At 41.9% G+C, this 25,468-nt stretch overlaps 1 protein-coding gene across 4 annotated transcripts in view; it reads right to left on the bottom strand.

Annotated features, from left to right (window-relative positions):
- Positions 1–325: 325 nt before the first annotated feature.
- arid5b (AT-rich interaction domain 5B) overlaps positions 326–25,468 on the bottom strand; it is a 125,548-nt gene continuing 100,405 nt past the window's right edge. For all 4 annotated transcript variants that reach the window (XM_072557922.1, XM_072557925.1, XM_072557924.1 and 1 more), the window contains 2 exons: positions 14,632–14,830; positions 326–3,407 (listed from right to left, as the gene is read on the bottom strand). In XM_072557922.1, the coding sequence (XP_072414023.1) occupies positions 1,227–3,407; positions 14,632–14,830 (2,380 nt within the window). In that variant the 3' untranslated portion in view covers positions 326–1,226. The remainder of the gene's footprint in view (positions 3,408–14,631; positions 14,831–25,468) is intronic.

Here is a 25,468-nt window from a genome sequence, read left to right as displayed (position 1 = left end):
AGATTGAGCCAAGCACGGGAGTTGAACAAAGAGCCAGAACTGCATTTCAACACAAATCTTATTAAAGCTTCACCAACAGCTGCAGAGACAAGGGGAATAGACTGAAGGGGCTTTATTAGAAAACCAGCAGAATGCTTGTCAATGCCAAAGTGGAATCTTGTTTTTCTTCATTTTGTTATTTAGCTTCACTTTTGCTTCTTTTCAAAATCTGCCTTGTTTACATTAAAGAGACTAACGGTTCAAACATTTGATTGACAAAACATTATGCGGAACCACAGAAAGAACCCTTGCAGCTATACTTTTGTGACCTTAAATGCAAGGCAGACAAGATCTAAATATAAAATTATCAGTTTTTTTTTGTTCCTGCAATGTAGCAACTACAGCTAGCATATCTTATATACAAATCTTTAGCTTGTGAGCTTAGTCGCGGTTTAACAGCAGTGGGTTTGAAGCCAGGGATCACATTGAAAGTATGAAAACTATTGAATATTTACATTTATTTTGAAATATTAAAGCTTGGCAAGGGTTGCTTGAGTTACAGTTATTTTATTCTTTTAAGTAGTAAAACTTAAAAGTTTTTACTTAAAAACTCTAAATGATTCTGCTTTTAAATCGGTGAAAGTCAAGCTCCTAACAACTGCAAGAGCAGTAATTATGTCCAAAAAAAGTCAACAAACAAAAAAGCCCAGTGGTGCACTATTACATAGTACAGAAATTAACCACCACATATGCGTTCTACGGAAAGGATTCAAAAGAATCCAAACAGACATTTACAGCTGCAGAGAACTTCCTGTAGTTATTACAGCTATCCTGTTCTGGAACAAGAACACAATATTCAACACATCCATCAACCGAGACTGTGAGAAACGCACACCAAAACAACATAAGCTGGAAGTAAAACTTGACTACAGTTGCATAAATTAATTTAGATGTAAATGTTTGTAGTGAATATTTACAGCCTTTTAACGTGTTGATATTGCAAGTGATAGTGTTAGGCTGCAGCCAAAAAAATTTCTATGTACAAGAACAAATTACTTTGCATTCAATGTAATAAAAAACCCCACAAATCTTAATTTGTAGATGAAAAGGACATCTCAAAGTGAATGCAAGAAATACATAAACCAGTTGCTGGTAACTTGCAATCACAAAGTCTTACGATGTAACATGAAACATCAGGCTGTTACGCTACATCTTGATTTCATGAAATGTTCACAGAATTAAAATGCTTATAATTTTGTGCTGGGATGTAGAGAAGATATTGGTGATGTGGAATAGGCGACCTGTGGGTTCAGAGAAGCTAAAGGATAAAGGCTATGGTGCAAAAGATCTCCATACGACGCTGCGACTGGAGCAGCAGCTGCGGATAGATGTCTATACAGTTGTGGGGAGGCACCGGTTGAAGCAAGGATCTGTCTCTGCATCGCCGGAATCATGAAGGAATGGATGGCCAATGGTTGCATGAGTGGAGACAGCACAGCCTGATTTTTCAAGTATTGTAAGGGATGGGCATAGTCAACTGGAAACGCTGAGCCCAGGCCATCGCACATATCTTGAACCTGAGATACAAAGGCTCCAGGATACACGCCTGGGAATATCGGGGTCGGCAATGGAAACTTGTGGCCCTCTAGGATAATCCCGGGACCCTGGTTTTTGCTGCTTTCCCCTTCCAAGTCAGATGGCTTTTCCTTCAAGGCCAGCTCCTTTGCCAGTGGCATGGGGGAGACGGCCCGGAGTTTTTTGTCTGGGCTCTGGCTGCTGCCATTGTCCATGCCTTCTCGGTTCCTCTTGATGGGTTTAGAGCTTCCAATGATCTGTGAACCTCCTTTGGAGCCAATCGCCGGTCTGACCGCTTCCTCCAGCTTTGTTGAGGGGGGCAGGGCAACTTCGCCACTGTTGGTGCTGGTCGGTATTGGCATTGGAGGAACACGGCAAGCTTTGGGATTGCAGTCAGTGTGGGCTGGCTGTGTACTTGCTGTTGTGCTCTTGATGTCTAGTGGCGATGGTAAATGAATGACACTGTTTGATGAGCTCTTGGGTAGCGTTTTCTTTAACTTTGGAAGACTCAAGTCAGTGGGCTGCTCCTCTGTAGGAGGTTTCACTGCACATTTCTTTTCTGACCGGTGCAGTGTTGAAAGATGCCTTAAATAGACAGCATCCTGATTTTTATTCTGCACAAACGAAGAACTTTTATCCTTCATGACCGTGTTCAGGTATTTTGATGTGTGGTCATTAACAAGATGATGTTCTGTGTGTCTGTAAAGATTGTGTAGGTGGGGGGAGGAGTAGAAGTCTGCTAGAAAACTTGACACTTGTGATGGTTGGCAACCTTTCTTCTCAGAACCTTTATTTTCATTGTCTATAGTCTCAGCGGTGAAAGGGTAAGAAGCGCAGCTTTTGAATGATTCTGAGCAATTAAGGTGATGCTTCGAAAGATAAGCTGCCTCAGAATCAGACAATTTATTCAAACCATCATGTTTCAATGCCCCCCCTCGCTCATCAGTATTTCTCTTTTGAAAACTATGTGCATGTTGAATCACAGAAGGTCGATTGATAGCCAACTGTTCTGGCGTGGAGCCTTGTAAAAAATTACTCTCCGCTGTAACCATTTCTTCACCATCCTCACCACATTTTTTAGTACTAATCAGCGGAGGTGGGGCTCCAATTGGATTGTTATTGGGCAAACACCCACTGACCTGAGACAAGAACTTCTTCTTGGCGAGTGGTGACATGATGCCAGGGTGACCCCTGGAGTAGACCAGGGGCAGATAGCTGGGGCAAGCCTCAGTTTTTGTTGTAACAAGCAGCTCCTCCTTATCTTTGAGGGGCCCAGGCAAAGGATTCGGGTTACCCTTCCCCACCTGCCCAGGTGGCATTCTCTGGATGCTCTCTGATTGGATGCCCCCCGCCCAATTCTCAACCTCATCCTTTGGTGACTGATCAGAATGAATGGAGCTGTTGGCAGCTCCTGGCGACACCACGTTCGAACCCTGATCAGACAGGTATCCTTTCTCCGTATCTTTCTCCGTCATGGCTACCGCTCCAGCGACTTTCTCCTGGACGTCGTTTGCCGGCCTGTCCATTGGCTGTTGTGGTGACTCGTGATCCTGACAGGATGCCAAGCTGGCCTTGCTTTCTGCCTGGCTCTGTGCTGTCACATCTATCAAATGGGCTGTAAGGCCCTTGTGCAAAGATAGCAGCTCAGCCTCCTTTCTGTTTGACTGGTCACTGTTTGCCTTGCTGACTTTGTCCTTGGCCTGGGTCCCTCTGCCGTCTGAACCTTCGGAGATATCACACCTGTCCTGGTCCTTCACTCCAGTCTCAGTCTGTGTTACCACTCCATCCCTTGGCAAGGTCACGTCTGCTCTCCATTTGTCCATCTCCTGGCTGCTCTCTGTGGCTGCAATTGCCTAAACATCAAATAGAAATACAATTACTGATACAAAACTTAAATAAAAACAGCACAGACCTAGTGTCTAGGCCAAACAATACTCTGTAGTTGAGCTGCATCTCTGTAGTGGCTCTGATGTGGTAAAACATACTTTGGTACTGCACAAGAGTTGACCCAGAGACAGATGGTACAACAGGTAATCTAAAGGTTGGTCAAAGAAATAGGTTTAAATAAAGTGTCTTAAAGTGAGAAAGGAGCTGCTGTGGGAGGCAAGGGGAGGAGTTTGGAGGGCCCTGGCATTATTTTTCAAATCCTCTCTGGACAACATTGGTACCATTAATCTACAGGATGGTAGGGATCAACCAGGAGACTACTGCCCAAGTGAGTCTGTAATCAGAGGTAGGGAAATTACTGGAAAAGAGAATTAATATCCACTTGGAGAGGCAAGGATTAAGCTAAGCTATTTGACATGGCTTTGTCAGAGAGGCATCACATGGAACAAATTTGACTGAATTTCTCAAGAAGGTGACTAGATGTGTAGATGAGGGTAGTGCAGTTGATATTATCTACATCAGGTTTTGGTAAGTTATGCATTGTTGACTGGTTAAGAAGCTATGAGCCCATGGGATCATGGGCAATCTGGCAAATCAGATCCAAAGTTGGCTTAGTGGCAGAAGTTAGAGCGATGGCTGTTTTTGTGATTGGATGCTCATGTTCAGTCGCATACCACAGGGTTCAGAGCTAATTTCTTTGCTGTTTGTTGTGTACATCAGTGATGTAGACATGAACATCAGAGGTGTGATCAATAGATTCACAAATGACATGAAAATTGATGGCGTGGTAAATAGAGAGGAAAAAGTTTTCGACAACTGGATGATATTGAAATGCTGGTCAGATGGGCAGAGCAGTGGCAAATGCCGATAGATGTGAGGAGATGGTTTTTTTTAAGGACAAACCTCAGGAAGACTGAATGAATGGTAGGACCTTAGGAAGTACAGAGGTTGATATACATGTTCACAGATTCCTGAATGCAACAGGACTAGTAGATAGGATGGTTAAGGAGGCATATGGCAATACTTGCCTTTCATAGTGAAGGTGCTGAATACAATATGGAAATGTATACAACATTGCTTGGGCCACACCCAGTCTGTTAAGAGCAGTTCTGGTCACCACACTATACGAAAGATGAGACTGCACTAGAGGGTGCAGAGGAGATTCACCAAGATGTTGCCCAGACTGGAATGATTTTGCTGTGAAAGGAGGCTAGAGGCGATGGGATTGTTTCCCTTAAAGCAGGGAAGGCTGAGGGGGGAACCTGATTAAGAGAAAGAATGTTATGGAGGGGCAAAAACAAGGTAGATAATGTGGAACATTTCCCCTTAGTAGAGGGGTCAATAACTAGGGACCATGAATCTCAATGAAAGGCAGGAGTATTAGAAGGATTTTAAGGAAAATCTTTTCAGCCCCAGAGGGTGCTGAGTGTATGGAACTAAAAGGTTGTAGAGGTGAGAACCATCATCATTCGAGTAGTATTTACAAGACTATGGGCCAAATGCTGGAAAGGTGGATTTAGAGCAGATGGATGTTTAATAACGAGCACAAATATGTTAGGCCGAATGGCTTCTTCGTGTGTTGCAATACTTTAGAGTCTAGATGGAGAGATGTAAGGAGGGAATTCCACAGCTTTGGGCCTTGGCAATTGAAAGCATGTGTGAAGAAAGGGGAGAGGGAGGGTTGGGGGAAAGAGAGAGAGAGAGATATGGTGAAACAGATGGCTCTCAAGACACTTGTAGAGCTCAAGCAAATCAGCCTCAACGCATCCATTATCCCAATAATCATGCAATGTATTTTTTTTTGGGGGGGGGGGGGGGGTGTAGTCTAAAAGAACAACCATTTCTAGTTCAAATTGCATTGTCCCCCTATTTAATTTTTGATAATGACTGCATCAGTTCTTTGTATCTGACAGAAGTTTGTCTTTTTCAGCTCCATTAGCTCTGCTGCAGTCACTTAAAATGGAAACAGATTTTTAAAATCAAGTGCTCACTGCCATTTCCAAAATGACATTAAAAAGCCGTGTCCAGTTTGAGTATAGACGGTGAAATGACAGACCTGTTTCAATGAGCTCCCTATCTCAGTCATGGCTGCTGTGGAAAGATTCTGAGCAGGGGCAAATGAGTGGGAGGGGGAGAGAGAAAGGGAGAAACAAAGAGAGAGAGAGACAGACAGACAGACAGACAGAGGGATCGAGAAGGCCAAAGGAAGGGATCTACATGTCCAGGCTATCAGCAATGCTCTGTAGTGACCATTTCTGAATGTCACCAGTGCAAGGCAATATGTTGAGAGTGGTCTGGAGAAACCAGGGAACGAAACAAAAACGACAGCAAGAGAAATAAAATGCACTGATGCATCTGAACAATAACAACGGATCACTTTAAATGTTTAGACTTTACTCATGTGTTTTATTTTTCTAGTCATCTATATTCTCCATGATCCATTATCACCAGTTGCATTTTTAACACAATGGAGCATTGCATTATAAATAATTGCTGAATTTATCACAGAAAAGGTTACCATGACAACAATAACCTACTTTCTTTGACATAGTGTGTGATTATTTTATAACAAAGCCGTTGCTGGAACGTGATATTCACTGGCTATATTGCTTCCTGGTAAACAACTGTGAATTTGGTTTTGCTAAAATTATCAGTCAATTAATCTCTCAGCCTTTGGTGTGACTGCCTCCCTTCAGCCCCTCAGTGACCACAAGTGCATTACTACAGAATGTTCACTTCATGCTGGGGTAACTGGGTAATACTGGAACTGGAGACAGCCATTCAGCCCCTCAAGCCTATTTTGTCACTTGTGGTTGATCCACACTTCAAAAGTTTTCCAAAGTTGTAACAGCTCAGCAGAAACGAAGCCACTGCCTCCTCCTCCTCCACCATTCCTTATTAACTCCCAATGTGCTGTTGTGAACAGTGGCAATGCTTAAGAGACAAATGCATACCGAGAAAACCAAACCCTCCCATCCCTAACCCATCACCACACCCCACTGCAAGCCATAAAGGTTCATGTTTGGAGACTGACAGCACAGGCTGTTCATAGAGCCCTGTTCCTCATTAGGAAGAAAGCATCTGGGTTCCTGAAGTACCATTCATGACCTCAGGATATGACAAAGTCCTTTAAAGCCAACGAAACACTTATCAACTTACTTAAGGTCCTTTGAGGGAACAATTACCATGCTTAGCTTCTGAATTGTTTGTCCGGCTGATCTGGACTTGTCTGCAATATGTATGACAGGATAGCACAGACCCTTAGGTTTTGGATGAGTTGCTGACTCAGGAGTTCCTCTGCCTCTGTTTTCTCCCTGCCTGACGCATGCTTGTTTTTGAAGGAGGCCGCAGAGTTTTTATATTTGGTTTTACCAGCTGTAGCAATGCAGGATGAGCTTCTCCCAGGACAGAGTCAATATCAAAACTGACATGAAGCCTTCAACAAGTCCTTGTAGCGATTGCTCTGATTTTCTTAATGCTGTGGTGAGGGATTATTGCTGGCCAGGACCAGGAAGAATCCTGCTGGTTTCCTTCAAACAACGCCATGACCTCTTACATGCCCATTGTGGTGTCAGACCGGGACTCAGTTCAAAGCCACTTGAGCATGGTTTATGGCTGCTTCCAACTGCTACCTTACTGGATCACATCAATTATCCCAAATAATCTGGTCAGTCAATAAGATGAACCAACTTTCCAAACACATGTTCTTGTTGCCAAGCCTGACCTGTGAGCTGAAGATTTTGGGGGAATTAGTGGGCTTCAGGATTTATTGTAAAGGACAGATAAACAGATTGGTTCATCTCCCTGAGGTTAAAACCTCAATAACCAGAAGATATTCAAACTAGGAAGTATTAAGCCAGTTTCATTGAGAGAATTAAGGACTTCCTGATTTCACTATCCACTGCAACTTTTATACAATTGTAAGAGATTTGAATTTTGTCCTAACTAGTCTATGCTAGTTTCTAAATTTCACATGAGCCTCCTGCCACTTTTCTGACCTCAGTTTATTGGTATATATTTCCTATTCCTTTCTTCCTCATGTGTTTACCTAGAGTCCGCTAAATGCATCAATGCAATGCACTTTAAATGATTGCTTAGGGTAAAAAGTTTCACATTATAAGAACTCTTGACTATTGGATTTATGAAGGTGCTGCACATGTTAAGGCCCTAGGTGGATTCCCTTAAGTCCAAATATTTTCTCTATGTCTAATCCATAAGACCCGTTTTTATAAAGGTCTTTAACATTATCAAGTCACCTCTCAAGCTTCTCTTTTCTAGAGTAAAGAGCCCCAGCCTGTCCAGTCTTTGTAAATAGTTCTGAGCTCAGTTCTGGCATCGTGTCAGAGGTACAGATGCAGGAGAATTGTTGCTGATTCAAAGAGTAAAACCACACAAAGACGTAAGGAATCCTGGCCCAATTCCCAGCTCTTCAGTTAACAATGCTTTTGATCTGTTCAAACTTACTGTAATCTTCACCACAGGAAAGAGTTGCAATGTACATATATATTTTTAAAAACTATCAATGCCTAATTGCTTTAAGTATGGTTACAGAAAAGCAGAAAGGATATGATTCAGGCTGTATTTTAAACAGGAAAAGAACAGTTAGAGTAAAATTAGAAGGTTAGTGCTAATTCAAAATAAATTTCAAGGTTGGTGTATTATACAGCTGAATCTATCAATGCAATTAATATATTCTTCTACAGTTCTGATACCACACTGATGTAACAAGCCCAGCATCATGTTACAGTCTCATTCATGGTGGTAAATATCCCAATTTTAAAAAAGCTGTTATTTTTAGATAATGAAGCTGTTTCTTACAGTCATGTGACAAAACCACTCAGTTTCCTTTCTTGTAAAATCCTTTTCCTCTCATCATCACGTTACAAAAATCACCAAAGTGGTGGTGGTAACAGCAAATACAAACACCAAAGCTCGCCAAAGGGCAAGGTGGTGAAGGGAAGATTTTTTTTCTCTAAGCTAATGCCCTCGGTAAGCTTCCTGATTAGAAACTGGAGATTGTGTTTACTAAGAAGATCTGGCAGGTCATTAATGCCCCTTTACCGTCCACCTGGGGCGAGAGACCAGTAACATCCCCACTATTTCTCACTATTCCATACGGCAGAACAGAAAAACAAACAAACCAAACATTGTGTCACAAGCCTGGACCTGAACACAAAACCTGATTTTGAACTATTAAAAACAACATATGGGCAAAACTAGCAGAACTGGAGGCTGACGGACTGGGGGAGTGGATAAGGCTATTGCGTTACACAATGGCTTCAAATTTAAAAGAGATATTGTGAATGGTTTAACATCTCCCAATCCATGGCCTTGTAATTAAAGTTGCATCATTGCGTATGCACATAGGAACGCTCACAATGCCACTGTGGAGACTGTGATTCAAATTTTCTGCAATGTGACTTGTGAGCATAATTTCCCCTTTTTATACCGTTATGTAGGAGAATGAACTCTGACTCGGAGGGCTTTCTCAAGGTGCTACCTGTATGATCGCTGACTGACAGGCCTTTTTGAGCTTCTTGTCATTCTATTGCAATGTGCTTTTGTGTACTCTAAATGGCAGCATTGTCCATGAGTTTCATGTTCTGCTGAGTAAACTGTCAAGATAAGCAGAACATTAAGATGGCCCTTTTAGCTATAAACTTGCTCAGCCAGAAGTGCATTTAATAGTTTCATTGACACACATTTGAACTTCACTTCACCCTTCTGAGTATTTTTTTTTAAAAGTTTAATTTGTGTACAGCTTGTTTTTTAACCTCCCTTAGATCAGATGATCAAGCAGTGAACTTGAGATGGCAGCACTTTCCCTGTTAACTCCGAACTGCTAATTACTATCTGTCCAAGGTAGATTTGGCTTAAATGTCCCAGGTTGGAGGTGGACAAATATTTACAACTTATAAAATCATGAGGGACATTGATTGGGTGAATAGGCAAGGTCTTTTTCCCAGGGTGGGGAGAGTCCAAAACTATAGGGCATAGATTTAAGATGAGAGGGGAAAGATCTAAGAGAGACCTGAGGCAACCTTTTCACACAGAGGGTGGTGCATGTATGGAATGAGCTGCCAGAGGAAGTGGTGGAGGCTGTTACTATTACATTTCATAGAATCTCTACAGTGTGGAAACAGGCCCATTGGCCCTACAAGTCCACACTGACCCTCTGTAGAATATCCCACCCAAACCCATTCCCCATTACTCTACATTTACTCCTAACCTACACATTCCTGAACTATGGGCAATTTAGCATGGCCAATTCACCGAACCTGCATATCTATGGACTTTGGGAGGAAACTGGAGCACCCAGAGGAAACCCACGCAGACATGGGGAGAATGTGCAAACTCCACAGACAGTCACCTGAGGCTAAAATCAAACCCAGGTCCCTGGTGCTGTGAGCCCACAGTGAGCCATCGTGCTGCCCTGAAAGGCATTTGGATGGGTATTAGAGGGATATAAGCCTAATGCTGGCAAATGGGACTAGATCAATTTAAGATATCTGATCCATGCAGACAAGTTGGACTGAAGGGTCCGTTTCCGTACCGTACAGCTCTATGACTCCATAACATGTGCATTTGTGTAGCACATCTCGCAATGAAATATCCCATGACAATTCCTGGGTGGTAAATGAGCCAAATTTGACATGGACTCAGAAAAGGAGATATTACAACATGACTCTGCCAAAGAAGTTGTAACTAACAAATGTCTTAAGGGAAGAGAACAAGGGGGAAAGGGTTAAGGAGTCCATTCCAGAGTGTATATCCTAGATGTCTTAAGGCACAGGAGGGGCTAATCAGGAGGGCTCAAGCGACCAACACTGAAGAAATGCAGATTTCCCTTATCATTGTAGGGATGGAGGACTCAGACCTATCCCATCTGCCTGAGTTATGTGCTTGAAGCTTAGCTTGTTGGGTAAGCAGACGCACTGAGAAATTTGGCCCAACTACCTTTCTGAAAAGTGCCTTGGGAAGTTTCACTGCTTATAGGTGCTACACAAATGCACACTGCTGTGCCCAGCTTTCAGCTTCCATAGAACTGCATGAGGCTGTAAGTGCCCCACGGTCTCGTTAACAGTAGCTTAATTCCCATGAAAAAGTTCCTTGTTGGAGAATATTACAACATGAAGGGTCAGAGCATTGACTTTGGTTTAATCAGTAAGTTGATATGCGATAAGGGGAACCAAAAGCCAACATTTTATTTTTAATGTAGGTTATTTCCCTGATGGAATTAAATCTTAATGACAGGTTTTCCTTTGGGGGGAAAATGAGTTATTAAAACAAAATTTTTAAAACTAAAGCAGAATAGTGTAGATGCTACAAATCTGGAAACACTCAGCATCTGCAGAGAGAGATGACAGATCCCTGACCTGAAACGTTAACTTGGATTCTCTCTCTGCTTATGCTGCTAGACTTGCTGAGAATTCTTTGTACGTTCTGTTTTTTATTTGTTCTTAATAAAGTTCTGACACAGGCATACAAGTCATGTGTCAACACACGAGAAATTCTCAAGAGAGCAGAGACCCCCATTAAATTTAAAACATCACCTTCCTCTTTAAGCTATGAAAAAGTATTCAGGAAAATATAAAGTGGTTGTAATGTTACAAGTATTATTACAGTTTGACTTTGCACAGGTTTCAGGTCTTGTTCTTTGCTGCCAAGTTTAAATGGCACGGGGGTGGGGGTCAAGTTGCGATCCCACTTCAATCAAATACTATTGTCTCTCAGGGGCCTATGGAATTGCATGAAAAATACCAGACAGATGAGCAAACTACAGAACACTGAAGAATATTCCACAATGTTAAACAGTCACCTCTGTTTCAGCCTGGAAAACAACTCTCTCTAGATCTGATATGAATTAACTGAAAGTGATCCAACGTTCAACTATGTTTAAACAGAAGCTAATGTTTAATGTGAGGAAGTCCAGACGTGTCAGTAATGAATGTGCATATTGCACGACTCTGGGAATGTTTAACATTTATAATGTACATTCTTGATATCTCTCTAGGAGCTGTATTTTATTTGTGTTGCTGCAGTACTGCAATTATTTCCAGAAATGAATTTCTCTCCATTCCTCCAGCACAAGAGTAAACACCAAACCCTATAAAAAGTGTGAAGTGATCTCACAACCTGTGCTTTGCCACTTATAAATAGTGCCCACTGGTAGCCAGTCCACATTGTGAACGATGCCTTCATATGCAGGTGATGGCACATATATTTCCAAGCCTCAGCCAACTGTCATGTGAGCAACAAGTGTAAAATTACTTTAAAATGTTTTCACTTCTCCCCATATAGAGGAGGAAGGTGAAAACTTTGCAATCCATTGAGTTTCGGAACCATGAGGTCATATTGCAGCTGTATAAAATTCTAGTATGGCTGTACTTTGAGTACTGCGTAAAGTTCTAGTCACAGCATTATAGGAAGGGTGTGGAAGCGTTGGAAAGATTCAGAGATGATTTACTAGGATGTTGCCTGCTATGGAGGTAAAGTCTTATGAGGAAAGGCTGAGGGAACTTGTTTTTGTTAGAGAGAAGGAGGTTGATAGGTGACTTAATTGAGACATATAAAGATAATCAGAAAGTTAGATAGGATGGACAGTGAGAACCTTTTTCCTTGGACAATGATGGCTAGCACGAGGGGATGTAGCTTCAAATGGAGGGGTGATAGGTATAGGACAGATGTGGATTCTTTATTCAGAGTGGTTGGGGCATAGAACGCCCTGCCTGCAACAATAGTAGAGTTGCCAACTTTAAGGGCATTTAAATGGTCATTGTATAAATATATGGATGAAAATGGAATAGTGTAGGATAGATAGGCTTCAGACTGGTTCCACAGGCTGACACAACAGAAGGCCGAAGGGCCTGTACTGCACTGTAATACTCTATGTTCTAATTCCTAGTCATTCCTGAATAGGGAGCAAGGGTTTGCCAACAAGCAAACACACACCTGGCATCTATCAGTGGCACTGTACCAGAGCTGGATAGGACAGCCCATCCGTGATTTGGCATATGGACAATAACAATACAGAAATTCAAAACCGCCATTATGTCTTGGTGATTGCCAAGGGGTATCCTAGTCATGACAGAGGTCAAGCAGCCTGACCAGAGGTCCTTAAAAGTGATTATCGAGACTGTTCCCCAGAAAATAAACTCAAGTCCTTGCAAGGCCTCCCAGCCCTCTTCCACCCTGAGATAGTCTAGAAACTGGCCCCAAAGCCATCAGCTCAGCCCTCCCAGCCAACCCAAATGTCAGCAACGGCAAAATTTGACACTGGCAATGTTTACTAACCACAAACCTAACTCCAATCGGGTACAGGCTTCAAGAGGGTCCATCATCTTCAGGGGAAGGCTACATTTCTCAACTGATGCTCAAACCTTCCCTTTGTATTGAACAACTGTCTGGTGGCAAGTTCTATTTTATCTCATTCCGGTTTCACCAGGCCTCAGTATGTCAAATTCAGAAATACTGAATTGTTTGAGTTTTCTGATAGCATCGGAGGGACTGCTTTCCAGAATTTTCCATAGACATCAAACCAGGAGAGAAAAGGATGTTGAGCTCTGAAGACAATGATGGAAGTGGCCTTTGCCAGGGCGCTGTAGGGGATTGGGAGGAGAGGGACATGAGTTTGCATGCTGCTGCTCAGAAGCACCAATGGGAATGATCTCTGTCCATCAATTAGGCTCCCATTAATAAAAGATTCTAACCAGCCAAGCCCAGAGCTGATGGTCATTACCACATGGAACACATGCAGTTGTTTTGTTTGTCAGCTCTCAGGCAAACCACTAGGGGGAAAAACATTCCACTGCTCACCGGGAAAACAGAAGGACATTCACAGAGTCAGAAGTCATACAGCACAGAAAAAACCCTTTGGCCCATCGAGTCTGCAACAACATAACCAGCACTAAAGGGTGCACTGATCACAATTTCCTACACTTGTCCCTTATCCTTGAATACTCCTTTTGCCCTTTATCCTCAGGTCTTCTGGTAAGGAAACCCCACCCTCGTCATGGTTAGGGAGGATTTTGATCCTGTTATCCATCAGAGGAAAATTCAAATGATTTCACTGAGGTACCTCCACCACATTGTAAATTCAAAACAACTCCAGGATGAGGGAAGTTAATTATACGCTCATCATTTATTGTCAAGCTTGACACAGACCGAGAGATTCATTCAAACTTTACACCAAGAGAATTCCACCTGCAGCCACTAACAAACTTTTCCAACTTTCCTTCATGGCAACCTGGCAGTTACCAAACAGCAAGGCAATACCACAAATCAATATGAATAGAAGGTGAACGCTGTTAATGCACAGACAATGGCACATGACAAACTGTCCAGGAAGTCTGCACTGAATCAGAGACTCAGAAGTGGCACAAACAAAACCCTCACAACTGTGTTAAACTGCACCACAATATAACAGCCACACACAGAGCCCTCACTATTCCCGTCCCCAATTCGGAGCACCCCTTCCTCCCTCTCTGAGACGCACCACTTGGACAGCCCCCCCACCACTCGCTGATCGAAGAGACCCCACTCCAAGAGCCCCCCATTGCGAGACCCTCTTTCTCCCCCTCCCCCCCCCGCTTTCACTAAGCATCCCCTTCCCAATCAAAAGCCCCCACTCCCTCCTCGCCAAGAGTCCCCCCTTCTCATTTCAAGAGACCACCTCCCCACCTCTCCAAGAGGCCACACCATGTCTCAGGCCCCAGCACCACACACAGAGTCCCTGCATACAGCATTGCACACCAAGAACAGTATTTGTCCCAGACACCTACAGTATGCATGAAACCACAGGGTACATCACACACATACTGTGTGGCACTAACATGCAGCAACACAGATTCTGAACTTTTGTTTTGCTATAAGTTCTGAAAAAAAGGAGGATACATGCAAATGATTAAACTGCAATTACATGCTGAATGCTCTTCTGACCAAACACGAATGCATGTCGAGTACCTGATGTAAAGAAATGCCTTCAGATAGCAGCTGCCGTTTAACTGTGCTTGTACAATGCAGTCAGCAAGCTCACTGGAAATAAAATGAATGGCAAAGTCCCATCTGTAACTTTTCCCAGTCAGAAAGTGCTTCACCACGCTGAGACTTTCTTCTGGCGCTATGTAGCTTACACACATTTACAAATCTACTTCCCATATCTCAAGCAGATTTAGAGAAAGCAGCACAAACCTCAGAACACTCTTTCACTTTCTGAACAACGTCTCGTTCTCTTTTCACTTTCCGATTTGGTTCTGTCTTCCGTTTGGTTGCAGCTGCCCTCACCTTGCTCTCGCTCTCAGGAGGGCTGCTCTCTTGCTTCCGAGGCTTGACTGGAGGCAAAGGCTTGTCCTCCTCCCCTTTGATATATCTTTCATATGGCAAGATCAGCCTGAAACAGTCATGAAACATACGCGGTGAGAGAGAGAGAGACTTGGCGAACACACAGCCAGCCAGCCCACAGTTCTTATTAAATGCTAGATCTCTGTCTGTAAAAGCAAAAGGGATTCCCAAGATTTGGGGTGGTAGGGAGAAGATGCAGCTCAGACAGAGAAACACACCAACCAGACAGCAGTAAGCAGACAGGCCTCGGAAAATACTTTGCATTCTCTGTGGTTTTCCTGCTTTTGGTCACTGGGAGGCAAAGTGATGGTGAAAATCAACATTCATGACCACAAGACAGATTCTACTTTGGTCTTTCTCAACTCAGGGGAAAGGAAGAAACACAAAACAAAGATGTTGGGGCAGTGGGGGTACGAGACGTTGCAGAATTTCTGCTCAGTACGTGAGGACGTTGATCATTACTGGGTCTTCAAGTGGATTAAAGCTCAATTGAAATTATTATAAACATGGGCTGGTGTTCCAACCAGTTAGTCACAAATCCATTGTGACATTAAACAGTGCTGCAATAAAATGAAACATTGCAGCAGCACTACATCCAAGCATCGATCACAGTGACAATGTGAAAACTAACCATGGCATTTTGCAAATATTTCATTTTCAGAGCACACATATTATCAGAGTGTACATTCCCTGTGTGGAAGGGGCATGAACAAGCTCTTACTGCCAATGCAATGGCAGCTTGCCAGGGATAATGCTTTAGTTCACGACCACAGGGTATATTTATCATTAGATGCCATTATAAGGAATGCTTAAATATGTTACAGCTGCTGAAATTGGAAAAAGTTCTCTGTCCACTGAAAACACACACCAATATCAAAATAATGAGGATCGGCTAAAATTCCTCGCCCCTACAGTAATGTTATAGTAATGTTTACATAATGAATATCACATTATTGCACGAGGTAGGAATTTGGCAGACATTAAGTTCCACTTAATGTACAATGCAAAAGCAGGAAAATATCGCTTGTAATGCTCTCCTATCTTGTACAATGTACAACCCATTGCTCAGAAAATGTGGTGGCTAAAAAAGGAAGTGATGGGAAAACAACACAAAAGAGCTAAAATGTAGAACTTTGTGGGATACTAAAGAAAGCTCACAAATAGCTCCAGGAGTAACTGGCCTCACCGATAGATAGCAACCCTGCAAACCTGAGAAAGTCAATCCCTACAGGAGGCACTGATACTTCACACAGGGAGCTCTCGATATTTCCTCTGCCCTTCATACCACAGAATCACCAGTCTTTTTGGAAACAATTACATTCATAATCAATTGGCGATCATATCATAAAAATGTATGCATCGTGTGAACGTTTTTGTACTGAGCTGAATCTGGGCCAGAATGGAAATCTTAAATTCAGTGGGATGAGACTCGACAAGATGGATGAGCCAACATTCTTTCCCATGTATGGAGATTTCTGAAAACGTCTCTAACCCGCTCCTCCTTTTGAAATTCGGGGCCATCTTCAAAATGAAAGGCTGCTCATTATGTCGGGGCTAGCAAATCAGGCGCCCGTGATTAGACCTTCCCTTTTAAGTCTCTTAATAGTTCAGCTGGGACGTGAAACATTTAATTTTATTTTATTTTTCACAGAGCTCAGAAGCTGGCAGTGAGACAAGGGTAAAAATACATTGAGCACAGCTGGGCTGGAGGCCTTCTGCCAGAAACAGGAAATCTAGAATTAAATGTTCCTTGTATCTGTAGAGTCATGACTAAGGTAAAAATCAGAATCAAAACACACAATTTGCTTGTTCCAGGCGATCAGTTTTGTTTTTAATATCCAGACCAATCTGCTACTGTTCTGAGACAAGTTGGAACATAGTGACTTTCCCCTTTATATTGATGGCAAGTCTTAAGTACAAACAGTAGAGTGCTCTCAGGATTTAATTTAACCAGCCCTGAGCCAACGGCTTTAAGTGTACAAACATCCATGTACTGTTAATCCTGACTATTTTCCCCTGCATTAGATTCAGAATAAAACCTTACAGCCACGTAAGTGGGCCATTTCACTGATGGCCTCATGCTATTTATTGGATTTGGTACTGATAGCTAATTTACTCCAAATATCAGGACTTATGAATCCACTTCAGATGGTTCTCCCATGCAGAAAAACATAGATCATAGTTTTGGGGTGGGAGGTGCATTTACAAGGGGAGTGGACTTGATGGTCAAAGATGTCCAAGTGCCAACTCCAGACTCATTCTACCTCAGTTTTTGTTTTGAAAAGAGATAAAGTTTTTATTTATATGTCTGAGTGAATGCGAACATAATTTCTTTTTCCTTCTGCGAAACATTTTTTTTGTTGAGAAACTGGAGGAAACAGTCTAAACACTAACTGGCAAGATTACAGTGGAAACAACAGCTGAACAATTCCAAAAGGGTTGGGATTCATTTTATGCATGCGCCTCTCTCTCTCTCTCTAGTCTTTTTAAGAATTTGCCACAGTCTTGCATTCCAAATGTACAAAGTTACAGGGAATTGAAAAGTGACATCCCTCAAAGGTGCAAAACACAGAATCTGGATTGATTTCAACTGCTGATATTTCCTTTATAGAGACATGATGTTTTATTTTAACATTACACAGGGCAGTAGTGGAATTCAGAGCAGGGGGTGGGGAGAGAGGGGTGGGGAGTGGTCGGGGAATAAACAAAACATCAATTTTTCCGGTTGTGCAGCTAACCGTGACAGCAGCTGAACAAACATGATATATTACTTCACAGAAATAGCACAAACACTCATTAAATTCTCCACAGTCGTAAACTTTCCCTCTACCAGCCATTACACGAAGAATGCTGACAATACACATCATATCATAATTTTGTTTTTTTTAAAGCTCTTACTGAATATTAGAAACAAAGTTCCCCGTTCGGTGAAAATTACTGTTCCACTGGTCCTTGCAACTGTTATTTTGTTGCTGCTTGAACTTATTACACAGCAACAGCTGTGTCCTTGTCACGTTGCACTATAATTCTCTTTTTGCATTGACATTTCATGAATAGCGACAGTAACAGGTTCAGTACGTATTACGACAGCTATAAAATTGGATAGAAATAAATCATTCTTGCCTGTGAAATCAATTGATACTAGCTTCTAAACAGAAAGAAATCTCGAAAAACAACAAATCCTGAAAGGCAGGGATTGATCAACATTGATGTGGTCTTTGCTTTTAGTGAGCTATCATTATTTGCTACATTTTTTTTCCCACCTTCAAAAACTTTTGATACAATCTTACTTCAAGTTACAGAAAAAGTAAAATGTTACAAAGGAATCAGCCATCAGATTATCAGAGCGGAAATGGAGGAAGAAAGGTTAAGACTTTACAGAGAATTTTACAATACAGAGACAAACCATTTGGCTGAAATAGTCTTCCCAATGTTTATGCTCTACATGAGCTTGCTCTTATCTTGCATATATCCCCAATTTTTCCCCCTTGGAGTTATCTACTTTCCCCTACAACACATCCATGCGATTCATCTCAACTCATCTCTGTGGTAATGAATTAAGCTTCTCTTGAATGTCTCATTAGCAATTATCCTATCTTCATGGTCCCTAGCTTTGGACTCCGCAAGTAGAAATATATCCCTTTTATATTTATTCCACCTACTCTACCCTCTCCCTCATCTCACCTCACTCCTCTGTCCTAACCTTTCGCATTATGAAGACTCAAATCATAATAGCTGCCCAACTTATGTCCTCTCTTTAATACAAATAATCTGAGAGTACAACTCTTCTTTGCCTTGGCATCTAATCGCAATCCTGCACAGAATTATAAAATATCCCCTTCTGCAATTTGATATACAGCTGAATCAAAAATATAGACGAGACCATTAAAAGATGTGATTAAACTGAGGAGTGAGAATGATGATGAAGCCCTGATAAAGGTAAACTAAATTGGGCTCAAATGAGAAGTGCAGGTTTAGAACACAGTTGCTGGAAAAGGATAGTAGTCTCAGGTCAAAAACTGACGCTGCAAACTGATTGAGATTTGCTTTCCATTTTACTGTGGAATCCGATTCCTGTCAGCACAGTTCAGTGCAGTAATTCGCTCCTAACCCTGGAACCTCTGGTGGTAACTGACCCCTTACAGAACAGACTCAAATAACATCCCCATCCAGGAGCAAACCAGCCATCCTCAAAATGTTCCTTCCTCAATGACTGTGGCCAAAAACATAACCTGGTTTGAAGTGAATACTCGAAATCGCTCAACTTCGGCACATTTATAACATAAATATCGCACAATTTAGTGTTAAAAACATAATCCCCAAGTGGGATGCACTTAATGGCTATCACGGGCAAAAAAAAGCACATGCACTTTTTTGTTTGGTGCACAATGTCAATCAGTTAAATTCTTTTTTAAACGTTTTTCTTTTCAACAATATAATAGAAAATAAGCTTTTGCTGATCACAAGACTGGATTCATATATAAAATGAGATGCAGAAAACAGTTTTGTCTGCTTGCAATGCATGGGGAGGGGAGAAAGTGGGAAATTCTAAATATAGCCTCGTCTTTTTTGGGTATTGTGTGGCTTTCAAACAATTTGAATTACGGCTTCGATCACCAGTTGTTTGCTGGAAAGCACCAGAGCAAGTGAGCAATTTCACGTGTTCTGGGCCAACACTGTGGAAGCACCTTCCACCACAAACAACAACTCACTCTCACCTTCTCAAGGGTCATAGAGTCATAGAGATGTACAGCATGAAAATAGATCCTTCGGTCCAACCCGTCCATGCTGACCAGATATCCCAACCCAATCTAGTCCCACCTGCCAGCGCCCGGCCCATATCCCTTCAAACCCTTCCTATTCATATACCCATCCAGATGCCTCTTAAGTGTTGCGATTGTACCAGCCTCCCGGCTCTGTAACTAATGCAGCATAAAAAATTAAAGCTAAATACACAAGACAATAATATCATATCTGGGAAAATATTTCAAAAAGGAAAAAGGTGCAAGGGAGAATTTAATGTTGTTTAAATTTTAATACAGTGCCCTCGTTACTGTATCTGAACTGCACCCTTTTATCCAGTTACTCTGCTACTTGATTCAGTGTGAACCACTAAATACTAAATCAAACAGCGAGGATGGAATTCGTATTGATATTGCTTAACAGCTCTTGCCAAACCAGAAATACCTTTCTTAAAGACTGAACAAAATTAGAAGACAGGATGAAAATTACACACATTTGAAAAATATTTTAGTTGGAGAAGAAACGGCATTTTAGGTTAAGTATTTGTATCCAGAATTACAAAACAGTTCAAAGAATTGAGGCGTGTAACATCCCACATTTTTGAATACCATTAGGACTGGTAAAACTCATTTACAGCATCTTACAAACCATATTCTGCAACAAAAGTAGCATAGATACCAGGGAGAAGTAGAGTGGAGATTAATCCTCATAAACACTGTATCTAATGATAGCCTGGCTTCATGGATTTACACAATAGCGCAAATCTACCATGCATTCTGATACTTGACCCATATTTTACAAACAATGCTTTATTAATCCAGCTAGGTGCAAAACATACAAGTCCTCAGATGAAACGTGAACTGTTGCTTGTGATACAGAAACATCATTAAAGGTGCTAAGTTCAGGCAGCATTCAAAGAACCTTGGTTGCCAATGAGAAGTGTGTTACACCTTCAGCAGATATAGTATACCATCAAAACAGTGTTTGACGTGCCAGGGCCCAAGCTGCCTTTGCGGCAACAGCTGAGCAAAAAGGGAAACAAACTATCATAAATGGTGCTGGTAACTTGTAGAATGAAATCATTGTTTAAAGGGAAAAGAGGCAATGCTGGCATCAGTGACAGGTGAACCCAACTGGATTTAGGACACACACCAGTCACTGTTGCTCTTTGGCCAATGGAATTACACAAATATCCATCAACTATAAATCTTGATGAGATTTTCAGGAAGCTTCCAACAAAATTCTGATCATCCGTGAAAGCCTCTCCAGATACAAACAATCCAAATATAAACTTATTCACAGACTGGCTATGAGCAAGGTCAGAATTTATTGTCTCGGGGGTAGGTGTGACATTGTGGTAATGTTACCAGATTAGTAATCCAGAAGACCACGGTAATACTTACCAGATACTGGTTCAAATCCCACCACAGCAGTTGGTGTAATTTAAATTCAATTAGGAAATCTGGAATGTAAGATGGTCTTAGTCACCCGGCCATGGCATTATCAGAAAATGACATTGTCAAGTTTGCTCATTTGAGAGACTTTGGTGATGAGGAAATGGAGAGTGATGCTCCATTTCGTACTGACTGCTTACTGGGGTAAAGTTACAGTAAGATGAGCAGAGCTGGACACAGTGCCATATTCTGCTTTAAATTAGTCAGAGGAATTGTTTATTGAAGCTACTTCTGTTCATCATTCTGGAATTTGGACACTGCAAAATACCGGAATTGTTGTAGTCAGCAATTCAAATTAAGTTTCGTTGAATTGTTCACTGCAGTACGGAACCAAAGATCAACAAAATATGTTACTACATGCAGTTTGGCAACCTGCCAATTCTTATCTTGCTTGTAAAAGAAACAGATGACAATGAGTAGCTTCTTCCCGGTTATTCTTTAATCCTGTGCAGTTATAATTACCAGAACGGCAGACTGAATATGTCTTATTCAGGGAAGAGGACGGATATTCAGATCAATTTGAACAGGGAGAAACCTGCAAAGCGTGTGTGTGTGTGTGTGTGTGTGTGTGTGTGTGTGTGTGTGTGTGTGTGTGTGTGTGTGTGGGGCGGGGGGTGCGGGGGGTGGGGGGGGCGGGGGGGCTGGTGGTGGTGGTAACTGTTGCAACGGAGCAAAAGATTAAGCAGCCTTTGGTGCACAGCAAACTCTCAAAATAGACTTTCAGTGATGAGTCATTTTGCTTTCCAATAAGGCAGGGCATCACAACAATGCATGGATTGGCCAATTCATGGTTTGGGATGAAGGTAATTCATGTGATGAAACTTTCTAGAACATTTTTAATCACGCTTGTCAACCCTACATAGATGTGAATCAACGTTGACATCAAAACAGTAGGTTTGATACAGTGACTATTTCACACGATTTGGTTCTTAAGTATGCAAATTTTCCTTTCAAAGAAAAGCTAATCATATTATTTAATCCCTTAACATGGCCCATTGATGAAAAATTTAGCAGATCTGGCAGCAGCTGTGGTGACAGAAACAGAGTTAACGTTTCAAATCCAGCTCCAAATTGGCAATATTACCTCCATTTCTCTCACTGCACATACTGACGTTCCCCAGCATTTAGAATCATAGAATCCCTACAGTGTGGAAACAAGCCCTTTGCCCAACAAGTCCACAGTGACCCTCTGAAGAGTAACCCCCCCCAGACCCATTCACCCTACCCTATATTTACCCCTGACTAATGCACCTAATCTATACATCCCTGAACAGCGTAGCAATTTAGCATGGCCAATTCACCTAACCTGCACATCTCTGGATTGTGGGAGGACTGGAGCACCCAAAGGAAACCCACACATTCTCTGCATTTGATTCAGATTTCCAGCATCCACAGGGTTTTGCTTTGACATTGGCAAAAAAGTCACCTAACTCATGTCTTAGAGTAGACTTACTTTCTTTCCCTGTTTTAGTCAGTCTTAGAATCCTTTCCAGAAAAAATAATTTGTCGATCTGATGAAGTTTCTGCAGGAAATCATTGATTTTATCTTAAAGCACCTTTGGCAGATGCTACCTCAAGATGAGAGTTTGCAGAAACAAGTCTTACTTTCTTCAGGTGCAAATTTCTCATAGATGAGAGGGGAAATACTTAAAGCACTGGGAAGGTGAAAAGTTGTAACCAATGTGCTGTAACTGTCAATATAAATGCAATACAACTCAACAAAATTTTTTTAAAAATGACAGTTGGGGACGATGTAAAAACATGTCTTCTTAAAAGCAGAAATTGTAGTAAAGGTTTAATCTCTTCGTCCAGTTAATTCTTTTCTACAAGCAAAGCATCAATCACTGGACAATTCCAGACTCTCCTCTTTATAAACTGTCATGGACTCATTTTAAAAAAAAAGTGTTTTGGTGATGTGGACAAGGTTGGGATTTACTACCCATCGCTAGTTACCCTCTTGATGTGGGCCAATTGCTTTATAAACGAGTGACTTGACAGGACAGCATAGAAGGCCATTAAGAATTAACTGCACAGCAGCAAACTGAAGTTACTAGTAGGTCCAACTGGGTGACAATAGCAAGGTTCCTTCCCCGAATGCCATTAACAAACCAGTTGGGTTTTCAACCGCAAGCTAACAGACTATTAACTCAACATTCTGAGTGCCAGGAAATAGAAACTGGATTTCATTCTTCCCAATTTTACCGCTTGTAGACGTGGGATGTGAGCCCCTGACCACTGCTGCATTTTAAAGAGGGAACACCCATCAATCATGAGATGACTGGGGGGGTGGGGGGGGGGGGGGTAAAGAGAGGGAGGAGGTGGTGCTGGTACTCTTGGACCACTTTTCTACAGAAATGTTTCGGTGGGGAACAACTTCTCAGGATCTGCCTTTTAAGGAAAGCTTATTCACACAAGTTTGGTTACAATAAAGCACCAAGATGAAAGCCAATTAACATGTTAAGGACTCAGACCAGTAGCTGTTTTCCCCAAAGGGTATAGTGGATTGGTCAGCCTGTCTCAATAACTTGGGCAACGTAAGTGGTGAGGACTGAGAGGAGGAGACAGGGTGTCACCCAAGTCTCCGGAATCTGTAGCCAGGATGGTGGTGGGTGTTCCATTATTGAACAGATTTCAGGTTGAGATGGGCAGGTTTTTGGTCTCCCATGGAAATAGAAGGACATGGGAAGCCAACAGGAAAACTGTTGAAGTTTGTAGTAGTAGGTGAGGTTCAAGCTCAGAGATGAGCATATTGGACAGCAGAGCAGGCTCGATGGTTTCAGTGGTCTACTTATGCTCCAAGGCTTTAAGGACTGGCTGGGCCAAACAAACTATCAGTCTGTCCATGTACAATCCACTCTCTATAACAAAACACATCAGCCACCACTGTTCCAGATATTTAGCAGGGGCTATCTGATATTGGCTCACTCCTCAGATTGTGGACAAAGACATGATAAAATAGAGGCAGGTAGAGACAGCGACCATTAGAAATCTTTTACTGCAGACATTCCCCCAAGGATGCATACGTTATGAAGGTAGTTCAAGACTACTTTGATTCGATCAAGACAACACTGAAGGGTGTAGAGAGGTGTAGCAGCTTCATTACTTTGTATTTTTACATGAGGACAAAGTCAAACTGATTGAATCAAATTCATAATTTTCTCCATATTTCAGTTGCCATCTGCAAAGTAAAACCATTTACCAGCTGACATCCGGTCTCATCACTCAGGTTTATTGAGCCAAGTGATTTATTTCCGTACTTGCACATTTTTTAAAAAATGCATTACTAAATTTGCAGTATCGTAGACAACAGCCTGGCTGCCAGTAATGTTCACACTTATACAGCCAGAGCTGTACAGCACAGAAACCCCTCCCACTTTGGTCCAACTCACCCATGCTGATCAGATATCATAAATTAATCTAGTCCCAATTGCCAGATGGCCCATATGCCTCTAAACCCTTCCTACTCACAAACCCATTCAGATGCCTTTTAAATGTTGTGATTGTATTAGGTTCCAACACTTCCTCAGGCAGTTCATTCCATACACGCACTACCCTCTGCGTGATAAAGTTGCCCTTTAGGTTGCTTTTAAATATTCCCCCCTCATCTTAAACCTATGCCCTCTAAGTTTTGGACTCCCCTACCATGGGAAAAGGCCTTGACCATTCAAGCTGTCCATGCCAGTCATGATTTTATAAACTTTTAGAAGGTCACCCCCAGCCTCCGATCTCCAGGAAAATAGCCCCAGCCTATTCAGCCCCTCCCTATAGCTCAAATCTTCCTGGCAACATCTTTGTAAATGTCTTCTGAACCCTTTCACCTTTCACAACACCTTTCCTTCAGCACAGAAAAAAGAACTGAACATTGTATTCCAAAAGTGGCCTATATAATATCCTTTACAATCGCAAATGACCTCCCTCACTCCTATACTCAATGCACTGAATAATGAAAGCAAGTTGTTTCATCAAACATATCTTGTATATTGAAAGCATTTTTTTCAGCCTCTTATAGATGGTCTGAGGCAGGTTCCATATTGCTACAAAGACATGGCCACCTAACAGTGCTGATAAATTAGATGATACAAGGCCCAGGCAATACATTGAAATCTGACCCCCGTCTGGACTTCGCAAAGGAGGATATCAGTACACTGGTCAACACAGGATGGACCATACAATAAATACACCAACTTCTGGACGTGCAGAGAGAATGATCTCACCTGCAAATTTTTAGACAGTGTGCAGCACTAAATCCTCAGGCTGACGGATCATTTAATGCTCCAGATAACGAGGAGATTTCTTTTCAGATCTTGCCAGACTTTGCAGCCCACTTGCTGATTACAGATCCCTTGAATAGGTTGCAATGGCACTGTTGATGTTTTTTCATATTAACTCAAACAGATCCATGTTTACAACCTAATTACAGGGCTGAATAAAATTAACGTTAAACATACTCTTAGCAGTATCTCAGAGCACCTCATCAGTGCTGATTTACA

The sequence above is a fragment of the Chiloscyllium punctatum genome, chromosome 38 (genome assembly GCF_047496795.1).
Source record: "Chiloscyllium punctatum isolate Juve2018m chromosome 38, sChiPun1.3, whole genome shotgun sequence".
Classification (NCBI taxonomy): Eukaryota; Metazoa; Chordata; class Chondrichthyes; order Orectolobiformes; family Hemiscylliidae; genus Chiloscyllium; species Chiloscyllium punctatum.
The sequence above is the reverse complement of the archived record's forward strand: the minus strand, read 5'-3'. Positions and strand labels throughout refer to the sequence as shown.